The 13,380-nt window shown below is 43.4% G+C and overlaps 1 protein-coding gene across 1 annotated transcript in view; it reads right to left on the bottom strand.

Moving 5' to 3' along the window:
- Positions 1-3,673, bottom strand: part of LOC129323589 (collagen alpha-1(XXVIII) chain-like) — a 63,940-nt gene extending 60,267 nt beyond the window's left edge. The window contains exons 1-2 of the mRNA XM_054970118.1: positions 3,508-3,673; positions 858-1,426 (exon numbers count right to left, since the gene is read on the bottom strand). Of these exons, the coding sequence (XP_054826093.1) occupies positions 858-1,426; positions 3,508-3,664 (726 nt within the window). The 5' untranslated portion in view covers positions 3,665-3,673. The remainder of the gene's footprint in view (positions 1-857; positions 1,427-3,507) is intronic.
- Between the last annotated feature and the right edge of the window lie 9,707 nt (positions 3,674-13,380).

Below are 13,380 nucleotides of genomic sequence, written 5' to 3'. Positions count from 1 at the left end.
GTTCAATAATTAGTTCCAGCTTCTCTTTGCCCTGCTGGAAAATGACATCCCTAATCACATTCCTTATGGAAAGCAGAATGACAATGAATTAATTACTTAGGAGAAGTATCATGTATAATACCAACCAAACACTGAGTTGGGAAGTAGAATGGCAGAAGTACCATCTCCAAGGAAGACACTAAATTAGTAACAAGAAATCCTTTATTATACTCTAGTTTTTAAAAAGGGAAGGAACTACTTGAAAAATTAAAAAATGAATGTAAATTTTAGGAAATTTTCTAGGAAGACTCAGGTGAGCTTTCTCTTTTTTAAAAGTTTTTTTAAAAAAAATTGGTTGCGCTATTTACAGCACAATCCTAAGCAGAGTTACAGCCTTCTAAGACCATTAATTTCAATGGACTCAGAATGGTGTATCTTGACTTAGGATTGCACTGTTAGATTGTGATCAGTAGTGCAGTAAGCAATTGTGGACTCTGGACTTAATGGCTTTTGTGAGCACTCCTTACTAAAATGTACTGGAGGAAGGAAGTAGAAGGATAAAGATGGTGATAAGCTGGACAGAGCTGGACCATCACTAGATACAACTTCCCTTTAGGGGCCTCCCTACTGAACCAGGGGGGTTGGCATCTTAGAATTGTCTTGAGGCACCACCTCAATTGACCACCACCGTATTGACTTACTGTCAGGGCCCTGTGCTTTTAGGTGCATTAGTAACAAGAACAACAACAACAGTAACAAGTACAATGTGATAATAACTATATAGTAGTTATTATAATGCAACTACATAGTATACTTATGTACCATAAGTGTAGTATATACTTTATATAGCCGCTACTGAAAACTTTGTCTCTTCCTACCATTTCATTGAGAATTCTCTCCACAATTCCTTTCTCCTGCAGATTGAAGACAAACCTGGATGCAGGAACACTGGCCAGAAGCCGGAGCTTGGCAGCATTAGCTACCTCTTCAGCCACTCTGGTCATCCCCACTGTGAAGAACACGATACCTTGATGCTTAGCATCAGCAGTAGCTGAAAAAATGTCTGGGTTTCTTGGATGGTCCACTCCATCTGTCAGGAGCACGGCAACTTTCACACTGCCATGAGTCCCTTCAGTCATGTACAGCTGTGTGAGGTTGGTGATGGCGTAAGTAGTGTAGGTTCCATGGCCTATGTATGTTATAGGAGCGATGCGGGATTTAAAAGCATCTGGACCCTTCCAGTCTCGGAAGGTTTGCTCTATGAGAACAGTGCTGCTATACTGGAGTAAGGCTATCCTCCAGCTGAGGGTACGTCCAGAGGTGAGTTGCAGACCTTTCATTCTGTCCACTATCTCCAAGACAAACTTTTTCTGCTGTTCATGGTTGAAGTTCTTAGCGCTTTCTGAGCTGTCCAGGAGGAAAGCCATTTCCAGAATGCAGTCTTCATCTGGAAAGAACACATTGTCAAACAAAAGTTACACCAAATTAGTGGCATGATGTCAGAGCTGCTGGGTGGGCAACAAAGGTCTGGAGGAAAACACTAGAGGGGGAAGTTGAGAAACGAGGGGTGGGGATTCACTTTTCTGGTGCAAAACCATTCAGTGCCATAGAAATGCAGATGGTTCTGGCTAGGGAAGGACAATGAACAGCCTGTTGTGAGTCTCTCTACACAAGACATCTTACACGGGATGCTCAAGTGAAAGATCTTACACTTGTTCTCCCATTGTGGATACACATTCACCGCTAGGGAGACAGAGAACACTTGAGTATAAAACCACACAGAGTGTCCCCGTGTAAGATGTCCTGTGTAGAGAGACTCACTAAATCAGAATCCCAGGAGGGCAAGGTACGAGTGGACCTTTTGGCAGACAGAAAGAGGAGGAGCCTGCCCAGGGAGGGGCAAAAGTAGAGAATAAAACTTTACAGCTTGTTCAGGAAGAGGACATTTTATACACATTCAGGAGGAAGATGGAGTCCCATCTTAGCTCAAGAGAGTAGCCATGACCTCATGGTCCTGAAAAAGGAAGAGATGATCCCTGAATATTGAAACAAAGGTAACAGATGGATTTAAATAATTGCAGATTATTACCATCTTAAGAAATCAGTATACGCCCAGGATAGATGATATGCATTTATCTGTTGTATTTATTGACTTAATGTGTGCTTTTTAATTTACTTATTACACTTCTTTCATTTTAAATGCGGTGAGTTCGATCTCTGTGACGCACATTAATCCCCTTTTGGTTGATACTTACCAGGAGCAGAAGAGACGAGAGACTCCAGAGTGGTTCTATTGTCTTTAAGTGACCAAAAGAGACAGGAGCCTGAGCGCAAACTCTTGGGCTGATCCAAAACCTCTTCAAATTAATTTGGTGGTGGTGATGCCCTTAGGAGAAGTGGGGGAAGAATAGTCTTGCTGGGGGTTTAGAGGCTGTAGAAATGGATGGGCTGATTAACTCATACCTGAGGTGCAGAAATGGGAGCTTGTGAGGCATGTCTCACCGCGAGGATATTTTTGTTCCTGGCAAGTTGGCAACCTTCACTTGGGTACATAAACCCAGATTGTTCTAGGTGAACAGGAAGCCAGGGCATCTACCTGCCTCTCTATGCTTTCATCTACTGTGGTGCCTCAGGGGTTTGGCAACAACTAGAAGACTCTCTAGGAATCCATAACTGCTTAATGTAATACTCCTATGCTTGATGTACTCATCTGCAGCAAGAAAGCATTTACTGTGTTTTCTGGTTAAGCAAAGGCTTAAAGTGAGAAATTATGAATTCCTAGAGAGGGTTTTCCTGCCTATGTGCCATTGGTTTGGTGAATTTTCTCCTTCCCTTGTGTGTGTGTGTGTGTGTGTGCGCGCACGCACATGTGTGCCTTGCTTAAAAATATGGGGGATGGAGGGCCTGGGCCCAACCCTAGTTTGAAATCCAACTGGTACCAACCAACTGACAAACTGTCTACTTTTAGGAGTTGTGACTAACCAGTGTTTGATATAAAACTACAATTTATAATCTATCACGACGTCTTCATATAGTCTCTCTCTGTCTTTCTCTCACTCACTCTCTCGTTCTGACACACAATTTTCCAGGCTGCAGCCTCCTAAGTTATATGGCAAACCATTTCTGAAACTGAGGGAGCACGTCTGCTGTGTAAATCAGATGTCAAATATCCCACTGAGCATAAGATAGCCCTTGGGTACTCCTAAAGTATGCTGGCCAAGATTAAAAAGTACCTAGCAGGGTGTTAAACATCCACATAGAGATAAACCATCTTCGGCTATTTAAAAAATGTATTATATAGAAAGAACCTCAAGGGCATTCTATCAACTCACGTGTACCTCCTTTGGGTCAGCATATTGAGTACATACTAAAATAGGACAAAACCTAACAGTCATTCTCCCAATCCTTATGGTCAACATGTGCACATGCTGTAGAATAGGCTGCTTCTTTCTAAGCAATTCACTTCCCCGAACTGAAAATAAAGAAAAGTCAGAAATTATAGCTCAATATCTATTAAAATACAGTCACCTTGGTCACTTGAACTGGGGTATTTTTCTACAGCGTTTGATAGGAAAGGTTTCGACTTCTGTTTTTTCACTGCATTTCTTTTTTCTTCATTGGTGTTTTGTGCCAAAAAAAGAGGATGCTCAACCAGGAACAAAAGCCACCATAATCTGGAGAACATGGTACACTTTGTTTGCCCAAAAGACATAAGGAAAGGTGATTACAAAAAGATTGAAAAAAGAAGAAGAGGCAAATCTCCTTTGTTACAATATCAGCAAAAATTAGAAGTGTGTATTGTATAAAACAGTAATTCAGCGCCTTTACAGTAAAACACAAAACCAATTATGCAATGTTTCCTGTGAAAGTAAACTATTTTCACTTGCATTGAGACCACTGCATACAATAAAGATTTCTGCAGAACTGCACGTGGTTAAAATTTTATAACTAATTTTTGGGACCAGATTTTGTTTTCTAAGGAGCTCACACAATATCTGATGTGTGTGCTGTCAAGTCACAGCTGACTTATGGTGACCCTGGCAGGGGGCTTTCAAGCTAAGTGAGGAGAAGAAGTGATTTGCTATTGCTTTCCTTGGCATAGTAACCCCAGTCTCCCTTGAGGCTCTCCAAGTACCAACCTTGTTTAGCTGCTGATGAGTTAGGACTATACCATGCCATACCACTACCCTCCATGGCAATTTAGGTGGGGGTTATTTCATTTTCTCCTCATAGCAGTCTTTAAATTGTAAGCCTGCAGACAGGTTTTGTTCTTTTTAGCCCAATCATTATACAGCACCTATTTTCTGGAAGGCTTTATAAATAATAGTAATTACAACAACAGCCCTGCAAACTAAATTAGGCTAAGAAATAGTAACTCACTTAAATTCACACAGCGTGCTTTATAACTGTCTAAATATTTGAACTCCTAGCCCAGAGAGCTGCATTTTTGCCACTGTATCATATCATCCTGTTTCCATAATTTATATCCCCCTCTACTGTAAGAACACTCTAAGCAGTAAAAAAAGTAATAAAAGATATACAGGTGCTTTGAAAGGCAGGTGGGCAAAGCCGTACAGCTGTTCTTGCTTTTTCCCATAGAATGAGGTTGCAGACTGGTTGAAACTTGCTTCACTACTACAACCGGGGAGACCATCAGGCTATCTTATTACAACAGCAGATTCATGTATAAGTACTTTGTACAGTGTTTGGTAACTAACCAGTAACTGAATACACAATTGGTAGTTGAATGCCAGCCATCGTAATGGTAGATTTAATCTCTGGACATTGTTCCTAAAAGACACTCACTGTGATCCCAATCACATTCACATAAGATATATCAACAACTATCTTAGCCTCTGTCCATCAGCTAGTTTTACAGCTTCCCATTGCGGGCGGCTTGTATACTTTGTGTTTTCCTTTCCACTTGACAGCGCGATCCACTTGTTAAGAGTTTCTCAGGGAGTTGTATGCTCTCAGTCTACATCACCAGTGAACCAGTCACATGAGGACTACTAACAGCAATAAAAATCACTGGACACATAAATCAGTGTCATTTCTTTTGTGTATCTAATTTCAATGAAAAAAAAAGGAATGATTCACTACTGAAATCCAGCTTCCCAATGAACACAGGGATACCTCTAAAACCTCTATCTTCTTTCTTATGTATCTTACTCTCACACATAGCTATAGAGTAGGGAAAAAGGATTCTTACCTCTGGAATGAACAGCAAATGCCGTCCCCAGGAGAAATAACTTCTTGCCTGATGTTCCTGCACTTGCACTTCCCAGCTAGAAATATCCTTCACTGTAGAAGCAACGTGAGGAGGGGACTGTGAGGGGGGAGCAGTATGGGAGATGAAAGTGTGACAAAGAAAACAGACCACTCCCCCTGTCCTGTAGACCCACCCAAAACTTCAACCCCACCGACACAAATTCACTCACTGACATTTTTGCACTCTTCTTTGCTGATGGTGGAGCTAAATAAACGGGTGTTATTTCATAGGCTGCATATTTCCCCAGGGTTAATTTTGTTTAACTTATAGGGGAGGCTTGCATTGTGAGCTTTCAGTTTGGAACTTTTATTTTATTCATTTATGCCCCATTGGGGACCCAAGCGGCTTACATTATTCTGCTCTCCTCCATATTTTCCTCATAACGAGGCTTGTGAAGTCAGTTAGCCTGAGAGGCTAGCGAAAGGTCACGCTTCCATGGCAGAGTGGAGATTCAAATCTGGGTCTCACAAATTGTAGTCCAACATTCTGCCTACTACACCACACTGGCGTTTAGATAAGAAAATCATGGGGAAAGAAGGGCTAAGCCTGATGAAAAGTGGGACTGTTGAAGCTTAATGGCATGTGTGTGTTTTTAAAGGCATTTTAAAAAAATGTTGGTTCTCCACAGAAATCCTACTGCTGTCATATGCTGTGTGAAATGGGCCTCTCAGGGATTTAAATAATTTCAAAGAAGGAAGCATTGTGGAAAGTTCTGCTTTATGATAATGCTAAATGTTTAAATGGCACTTGTCTTGTTATCCTGTAAAGTAGGTCAGTATTATACTTTATGGGCAGAGAGGGGAAGATGGTTGAGAGAGAGTGGGTTGCATAAGGCTAACAAGTAAGTTCCCAGCAGAGGCAATCTTTGAACCAGTAACTCATGATTATTCTGTACCACAACAGGCCAGGCAAACAACTGAGCACCAAATTGCATATTCCTGTGCAGCAGGTCAACTATCGGTGACCACCTTGACTAAAGCACATTCAGCAACAGTTGGGGCTGGAACTTTTTCAGTGGCTGCCCCGTGCCTCTGCAACAGACTCCCCAAAGAGGTCTTTAGAATTGAGAGCCAAGCTACAAGTGACATTTTTCACATGAAGGACACTTGATCGTTTTCGCAAGTTTTTCTGGGAACTGAAGTCCCTCTCCCCCACCCCTTTCCCTTCTATTTCTTCCCCTCTCTGTTAGAATCACTGCCTGAAGAGCCAGAGAAAGCCAGCGGCAACAGCAGCTTTTGCAAATCGTTCCTCCAGTCACAAGCCTGCTCTCAATGATTTTGGGGGGCAGGCAGCTGCAACTTTCTCCCTTCCCTGGGCGTCCTGCTCAGCTTCACCGACATGTCAGCTTCTCCAGAGCAGCTCCCCGGGAGCAAGACTATTTGCAAAAGCTGCTGCTGCCGGTGGCTTTCTCTGGCTCTTCAGACAGCGATTCTAACAGAGAGGGGAAGGAACAGAAGGAAAAGGGGCAGGGAGAGGGACTTCAGTTCCCAGAAAAACTTGCGAAAACGATCAAGTGTCCTTCATGTGAAAAATGTCACTTGTAGCTTGGCTCTGACTTTCTGGTGAAAATGCAAACCAGAGCTGTTCCAGAGAGCTTTGGGGGGAGTCTGAACCTGAGTAGAGGGGGATTGCAGCCGTATGGGTGATGAAGGGGCTGGGACCCGACAAAGAATACACAACATGCAGCATGACTGGATGTAATAGGCCACAACTTTATCGATTACAGCCATTGGAGCATTGGCAAGGCATAGGGCAACAGATCCACTGCATTGACTGGCCTGCCACAATTTGATGTTAACTTCCCCCAGCATGCCTGCTGGACACCGCGGGATGCAAGTGATGTGCTGCTGTCACAGTGTAACCAGATGGCTCCTGCCACCCAGGGCGAAGCCTGCAATGGCCCACGCAGGCACATACCCACTCACTTGCGCTCCTCCTTCTGCATCCTCCCCTCTTCTTTGCCTCCTCTCCAGCCTTGCCTCTGTTGCAATCATGTCTGCTGGTAAGTCAGCGAGCTTCCCATATCAGCTGGTGTGTAGGGGTAGGGTGGAGGTTAGATTGCTTTTATATTTGTTTGTAATGTTAGCTTTATAAAATTGTTTTTACATTGCTGTTACCCACTTTGGGTCCTGAGATGCTCAGGAGAAAGGCAGGCATGTAAATATTTTAAATAAAATAAAGTGGAAGCTTATTTCTCCGTAGTTCCATCTCGAAGGGTTCCTGTGACAAGCCAGAGTGACTCTCTGCACTGTGGCTGACAATTTGATTTATGACATAGTTCAGGGGTAGGCAAAAGCACATAGCTGGAGTGACACCACCATGCCTATCTGTGAAGATGGTGGTGTGCTGGCGATCAAAGAGAGAGGAGGGTCATATGTAGCCAGACACACTGGGAGCAAGCTAAGCCCCAGCAGCAGCACCTGTGTTTCCAGGATTCACTTTGAGCATGGCTTGGGCTTAGGGATGCCAGGTCTGGGGCAAACTTGTGTAAAAAGTAACATGTAGTTCAGCTCCACAACTCCAGGCAGATTACAAAATATTTTTTTTAAATGCAATCAGTCATCATAAGACATTCAGAGAACAATGCAACAGGATGAGGATTATGGAATTAGAAAACAATACAAATAAAAAAATCTGGCTCAACCTACTAGGGCTGAGCCATAACTAGCAGGCAACAAAAAGCACCAAACCATGCCTGTTACCTTCTATTAGGGCTAAATGATGTCAAGATTTTTTTAACAAGTTTTCAAAAAACTCGTTTCCTTCTAGGGTTGCCAGCTCTGGGTTGGAAAATTCCTTGAAATGTTTGGGGTGGAGCCTGGGAGGAACCTTAGTTGGGTATAATGCCATAGAATCCACCCTGCAGTATTTTCTGCAGGGGAACTGATCTGGGAGATCTCCAGGCAACACCTGGTGGTTGACAACCTGATTTCCTGCAGTCCAAGAGCAGCTTTTTTTAAAGTTCCCAAGTTCTCAATATTTTTAAAGTTTCCAAGATCTCAGCTGGGCTCAAGACAACAGCATGGGGGGAGAAAGGAATCCTGCCTCTACCTTGTTTCTTTTTCCTGATCCAAAATGGTTGCATGTGGAGAATCCTGACTAGACATGGGCACGAACCGCATTACAAACCAAAAAAACCCACGAACCACCCAATCTTCCATTCGCGATCCAGCGGTTCGGGAGTGTCCATGGCCAAAGAACCAGCATTCGTTAGAGGTGCGGTTCGGTGCGTTCTTCCGCGGTTTGTGAAGCCAGACAGTCAGGCACCATCAATCAATTCCCTTGGAAACGGAGCCAGGGGAATGCCTGAACTCTGTCTGCACTCCTTCTGTCGCCCTGGAAACCCGAATGGAAGCCTAGCTTACCTTGATTGGCAGGTCTTCCTTCCAACCATGGAGCTGCAAAGTGGTTACAACCTGGGAGAAGACACCCGGGGGAGGGAGGGGGAGGGGTGTTCTGTAGCCATGGGCACTCCAATCTCATCCCTGCAAACCCTGATAGGCAGCTCTGACAGCCAACCACAGACCTCCTGTGTTGCTCAATGGGACCTCAGCTTATAAAAAGCAGTGGGCTCCCAGGCTGGGTTTCACTTTCAGTGAGCAGTGGAGTGTGACAGAGCTGTTGCTTGCTACTTGCTAGCCTTTGGGGAGAGAGACAGAGAGAGTTTAATTGGAGCTTGGATCCCTATTGCAATCTTTACCAAACTTGGGTAATGGCTGGAGGAGAGCTTGTTAAATACTCCCTGGGAATATTGGCTCTCTAATTCCAATGGGGGCCGTTCTGACGCCCATGAACCTCGAACCGGTTCGGCAACGGGAAAAGTTCATTGCGGTTCACTGGTTCAGGTTCATCGTCGGCACCGAACCACGAACCACCAGTTAATTAAAAATTTTTGGTTCATGTCCATGTCTAGTCCTGAAAGTATGGCCAAGGCAACAGGGGTTTTCCTCAGCTGCCTGGGCAGAGAACTCACCATGCATGCTGAGCAAAATGGTCTGTCATATCACTGTTTAGCATGTATTCCTGATACGAAATTAATTTTTAGTTTTATTTACAGCCCATGTTTCTCGCTGAGAATCAATTACAAAATATATTTTAAAAATGCAATTGGACAGGCAGCCATCTTGGAGTCCTGCCCAAGTCAAAACACATCCCATAATCCCTACTTCTACCTCCAAACTCCTCAAAAAGACGGCATGGTCCACAGTATCAAAGGTTGCTGATAATTCCTCTAAGAGCAACGAAAAGGCATGGCGCTTGTCAACTTACAAATGAGATCATTGACTAAAGCTACCACTGCCATCTCCATCATCTGGCCTGAATCATCCAGGAAGACATGGGGTTATTCGGCAGCTGCTCTATCATCTTGCCTATAAAGGGCAGGGCAATAATTGACAACATCATTGTCATCAGGTAGTTTAGATGTTTCAGTGACCAAGGGAAAGTGCCCTGAGTTAGTGTTTTACAATGGGCATCAGGGACATGATTTCACTTACCGTGTGTATGCAAATAAATAAATAAAAATCTGAGTCTTTTTAATAGCAGGATTACTGCTACTCAAAGCAAGATATAGTTATTCTTTCCCATTCATGCCTTCAAATGAAGTCAGCAGACAATTTATTTTTTGTATGTGCAAATTTTTACCTGCAAGGCACTTCTGTTATTAGCTGATGACATTTTTTCCCCTGTGGACAAGATTTCATTTTGCCCAGGTGTATTCCAGCCTGGACAGCTTAGTGGTTTCTTGTAAGCTTTATAGCTGAATGCACACGATGCATGACAGCATTCTAACTAGAATTCTTGGTATGTGACACGGTGCATTCTATGTTGGGCACTTCGAGACTTGCAGCTGTCTGAAACTATAATACACCTGAAATATGCTTTAAGGTAAGTGTTGAAGAAAGGGGGAAAATATACTTAATTTTGAGGTTTTCAAAAGTTACTTTGAAAAGGAAGTAGAGTTTTTTTAAATTAAAACTTAACAAAAGTTTACGATGATGATCATAAAATAACAACAACAAGAGTGTGCTTATACACAGTACTTCTGGATAGATTAGTCAGAGAGGTGAACAAAGTCAGTGTTATTATTATCCCCACCATACAGCTGGAGAGCTGGGGCTTTGAGGAGTGGCTTACCCAAGGCCACTTACAGAGCTCATGGCAGTAGTGGGAATCGAACCAGCAGAGTGCTGATTTGCAGTCCACCACTAAGCAAATAGGCAATAGGTAGGCAGGAGGTCAGATGATGTTTCCAAATGTGCTGCCACAGAATAACTGTTCATATTACTTTATTTATTTAGAAAATGTCTATGTTGTCTCTCCAGAGAACCAGCCCAAGGTGTAAAATAATTAGAGATTAAGAAGACTCAGTATTAAAAACCCACTAGCAGCATAAACATTTTGACATGGAGGGACAATGCTTTCAGACAAGCAAACATATCTGAGATGGTGCAATCTGTACCATGTGCCCTACTGCACATTTAAACTGATTCTTAAATCATGATCAAAACTCTACCAAACAGATCCCAGGCGATTCATGACTAGAGATGGGCACAAACTGCAATACAAACAAAAAAAACCCCACGAACAGCCCAATCTGCTGTTCGTGAACAAGCTGTTCGTGAAGCCCCATTCTAAACGAACAGGTGGTCGTTGCAAGCCTCAGTTGCTGTTCATCAAGCCAGACAGTCTGGCACCTGCAATCAATTCCCTTGGTAACTTAGGCAGGAATTGTCTGTACTCTGTCTGAACTCCTGCTGTTGCCCGGGAAACCCCAATCTAAGCTTGATAGGCAGGTCTTGCTTTCAAGCATGGAGCTCCAAATTTATTACAACAAGGGAGCTCTGACTTTGCAGACAGTGGAGAGACAGTTGCTGCTGGCATTTTGATAGAGCTTGAATTTTCTTTTTGTGTGGTGGGATAGGGATCTACCCCTTCAAGTTCCAGGGCTGCTGCCAGGCTCTGAGCCAAGCTATTACTTATTATTGGTACCTTTCCTGGTGCCTGCCCAGGTCAGGTTTCTGGGAGTGGTGCAGTAGGGATCTTGACTTGAATGATGGCTGGAGGAGAGCCTGCTGGCCCCCATGAACAGCCAACCACGAACATGTTCGTGAACAAGGCCATGTTTGTGGTTGTTCATGAGTCCCTGTTCGTGGATGGCAACGAACAACGAACATCATGTTCAGTTTTTTCTGTTCGTGCCCATCTCTATTCATGACACAGCTGATATTTATCAAAATGCTACCTTCTGCAACTGCATTCCTAACATACTGGCTATCATTTTGTAGTAAATATAGTGATAGTTTGAAAAAAGAGTTCCCCAACTTCTTTTCCCCAAGACACACTGTTCTGCCCCTGGAGTACTGAGTACTCCATGCTTGTACAAATGAATCCAGATTTATGTTTGCTGTGAGCGAGGAAAACAGAGACGGGCACCTTTAAGAGTCTGTCTCTTCCTCTCTTCACGCTCCTACATTGTACCTGGAAATGTCAGCCATATTTTGGAAATATTGGCAAAGAATCATCCTCTCTCGATGCTATCTGAAGATCTTTCCTTTATTATAGAGACATTAATAAAACAACTGTGACATTTAGTACCTGTTTAGCATAGAAAGAGAAACCCTTAGAATGAAATATGATCCACAGTTGTGTTCAGTTGAATCTTCTAGATTTCAGAGGGCCTAAGCATGTGTAAATATAGCCTAGTGAACCAAACCATTCTGGTTTAAATAGAAATTTCTTCTCAAGGCCAACCCCTTTAAGAATATGGCTGTTCTATATAGACTATATCAAACTCCTTCAGCGTAGCAGGTATTCCCCATGGTTAGTCAGCTTATGAGTCAAAATTTGAGAGGCCAAAGACACATGATTACAATCTCTCGCTTTCCTCCTTAAAACTAACAGGAAGTAGGGTTGCCAACAAGGATGGGGAAAAAATTCTGTCCCACAAGAGATCATGGACTTTTTTGTGTTACATCTAGTTTGGCAATATAAATAGTAACCACACACTTTGCTTATTAAGCAAGATGTGACCCATTCTGCTGATGACTCACCAGGTGACATTAGACTAGTCACTCTCTCTCTCAACCTAACCTACCTCGCGGGATTGTTGTGGTCAGGATGAAATGGAGGAGAGGAGAAGAATCTTTTAATCTGATTTGGGTCCCCACTGGGGACAAAAGCAGGGTATAAATATCTAAAACAAACCAACAAATACATTGTGAAGGGACTGGTTGGCCTGTTGCACCTGTGAGGCCTTGCCCTGGACTAACCAGAAATAGCTGAGGTCTCATTTCCACCCTGAAGAAGAAGATGGGTCATCCAATTCCTTGGTGGTATTTCTAAAGTTATGATGGGAGAATAAATTTTGTTGGTGTTTCTTTTATTTCCTTGTATCTTATGACCAATAAAATTGGATTTCCTCGATGGCTGGGAACCTGTGCCACTTACATGGTTTATAGACTCATAAATTATTGCCTGCTTTCACAGTAGAATAAAGCATATTGTCCAAACATTGTTCATGGCTTACTGTGGCCACCAGGGCTTTTTTCTGGGAAAAGAGGTGGTGGAACTCAGTGGTGGAACTCAGTACCACACAATGACATCACTTTGGGTCAGCTGGAACAAGGGCGGAGTTTTTAAAAGTTTAAATCGCCCTTGGCGAAAATGGTCACATGGCCAGTGGCCCTGCCCCCTGATCTCCAGACAGAGGGGAGTTTAGATTGACCTCCACGCCCTCCTGCAAGTCCCTGCCTTTTTTTACCTGATGGGAGGGGGGAGTGAGTAAGTGAGAGACAGAAAGGGAAGGAGGGAGGGGGATCAGGGAAGGGAGGTGGGACTCAGAGAGTGTCCAATCCCTGCAGCAGCCAGCGGTGCGGAGGGCAATCTAAACTCCTCTCCATCTGGAGATCAGGGGGCAGGGCCACTGGCATGTGACCATTTTTAAGAGGTGCCGGAACTCCGTTCCACTGCGTTCTGGCTGAAAAAAAGCCCTGATGGCCACTATCAAGGAGTCTTACCTGGTGGAAGCTGCTGCATTGTTCCATAGGTATTTTCTTCACTTCATAGATGTATTTGTTCAACAAGAATCAGATTATTTTGCAAAGGATGAACCTACAAAATCTTTGAAG

This window comes from Eublepharis macularius, chromosome 2, assembly GCF_028583425.1.
Source record: "Eublepharis macularius isolate TG4126 chromosome 2, MPM_Emac_v1.0, whole genome shotgun sequence".
In the NCBI taxonomy this organism is placed as follows: domain Eukaryota; kingdom Metazoa; phylum Chordata; class Lepidosauria; order Squamata; family Eublepharidae; genus Eublepharis; species Eublepharis macularius.
The sequence above is the reverse complement of the archived record's forward strand: the minus strand, read 5'-3'. Positions and strand labels throughout refer to the sequence as shown.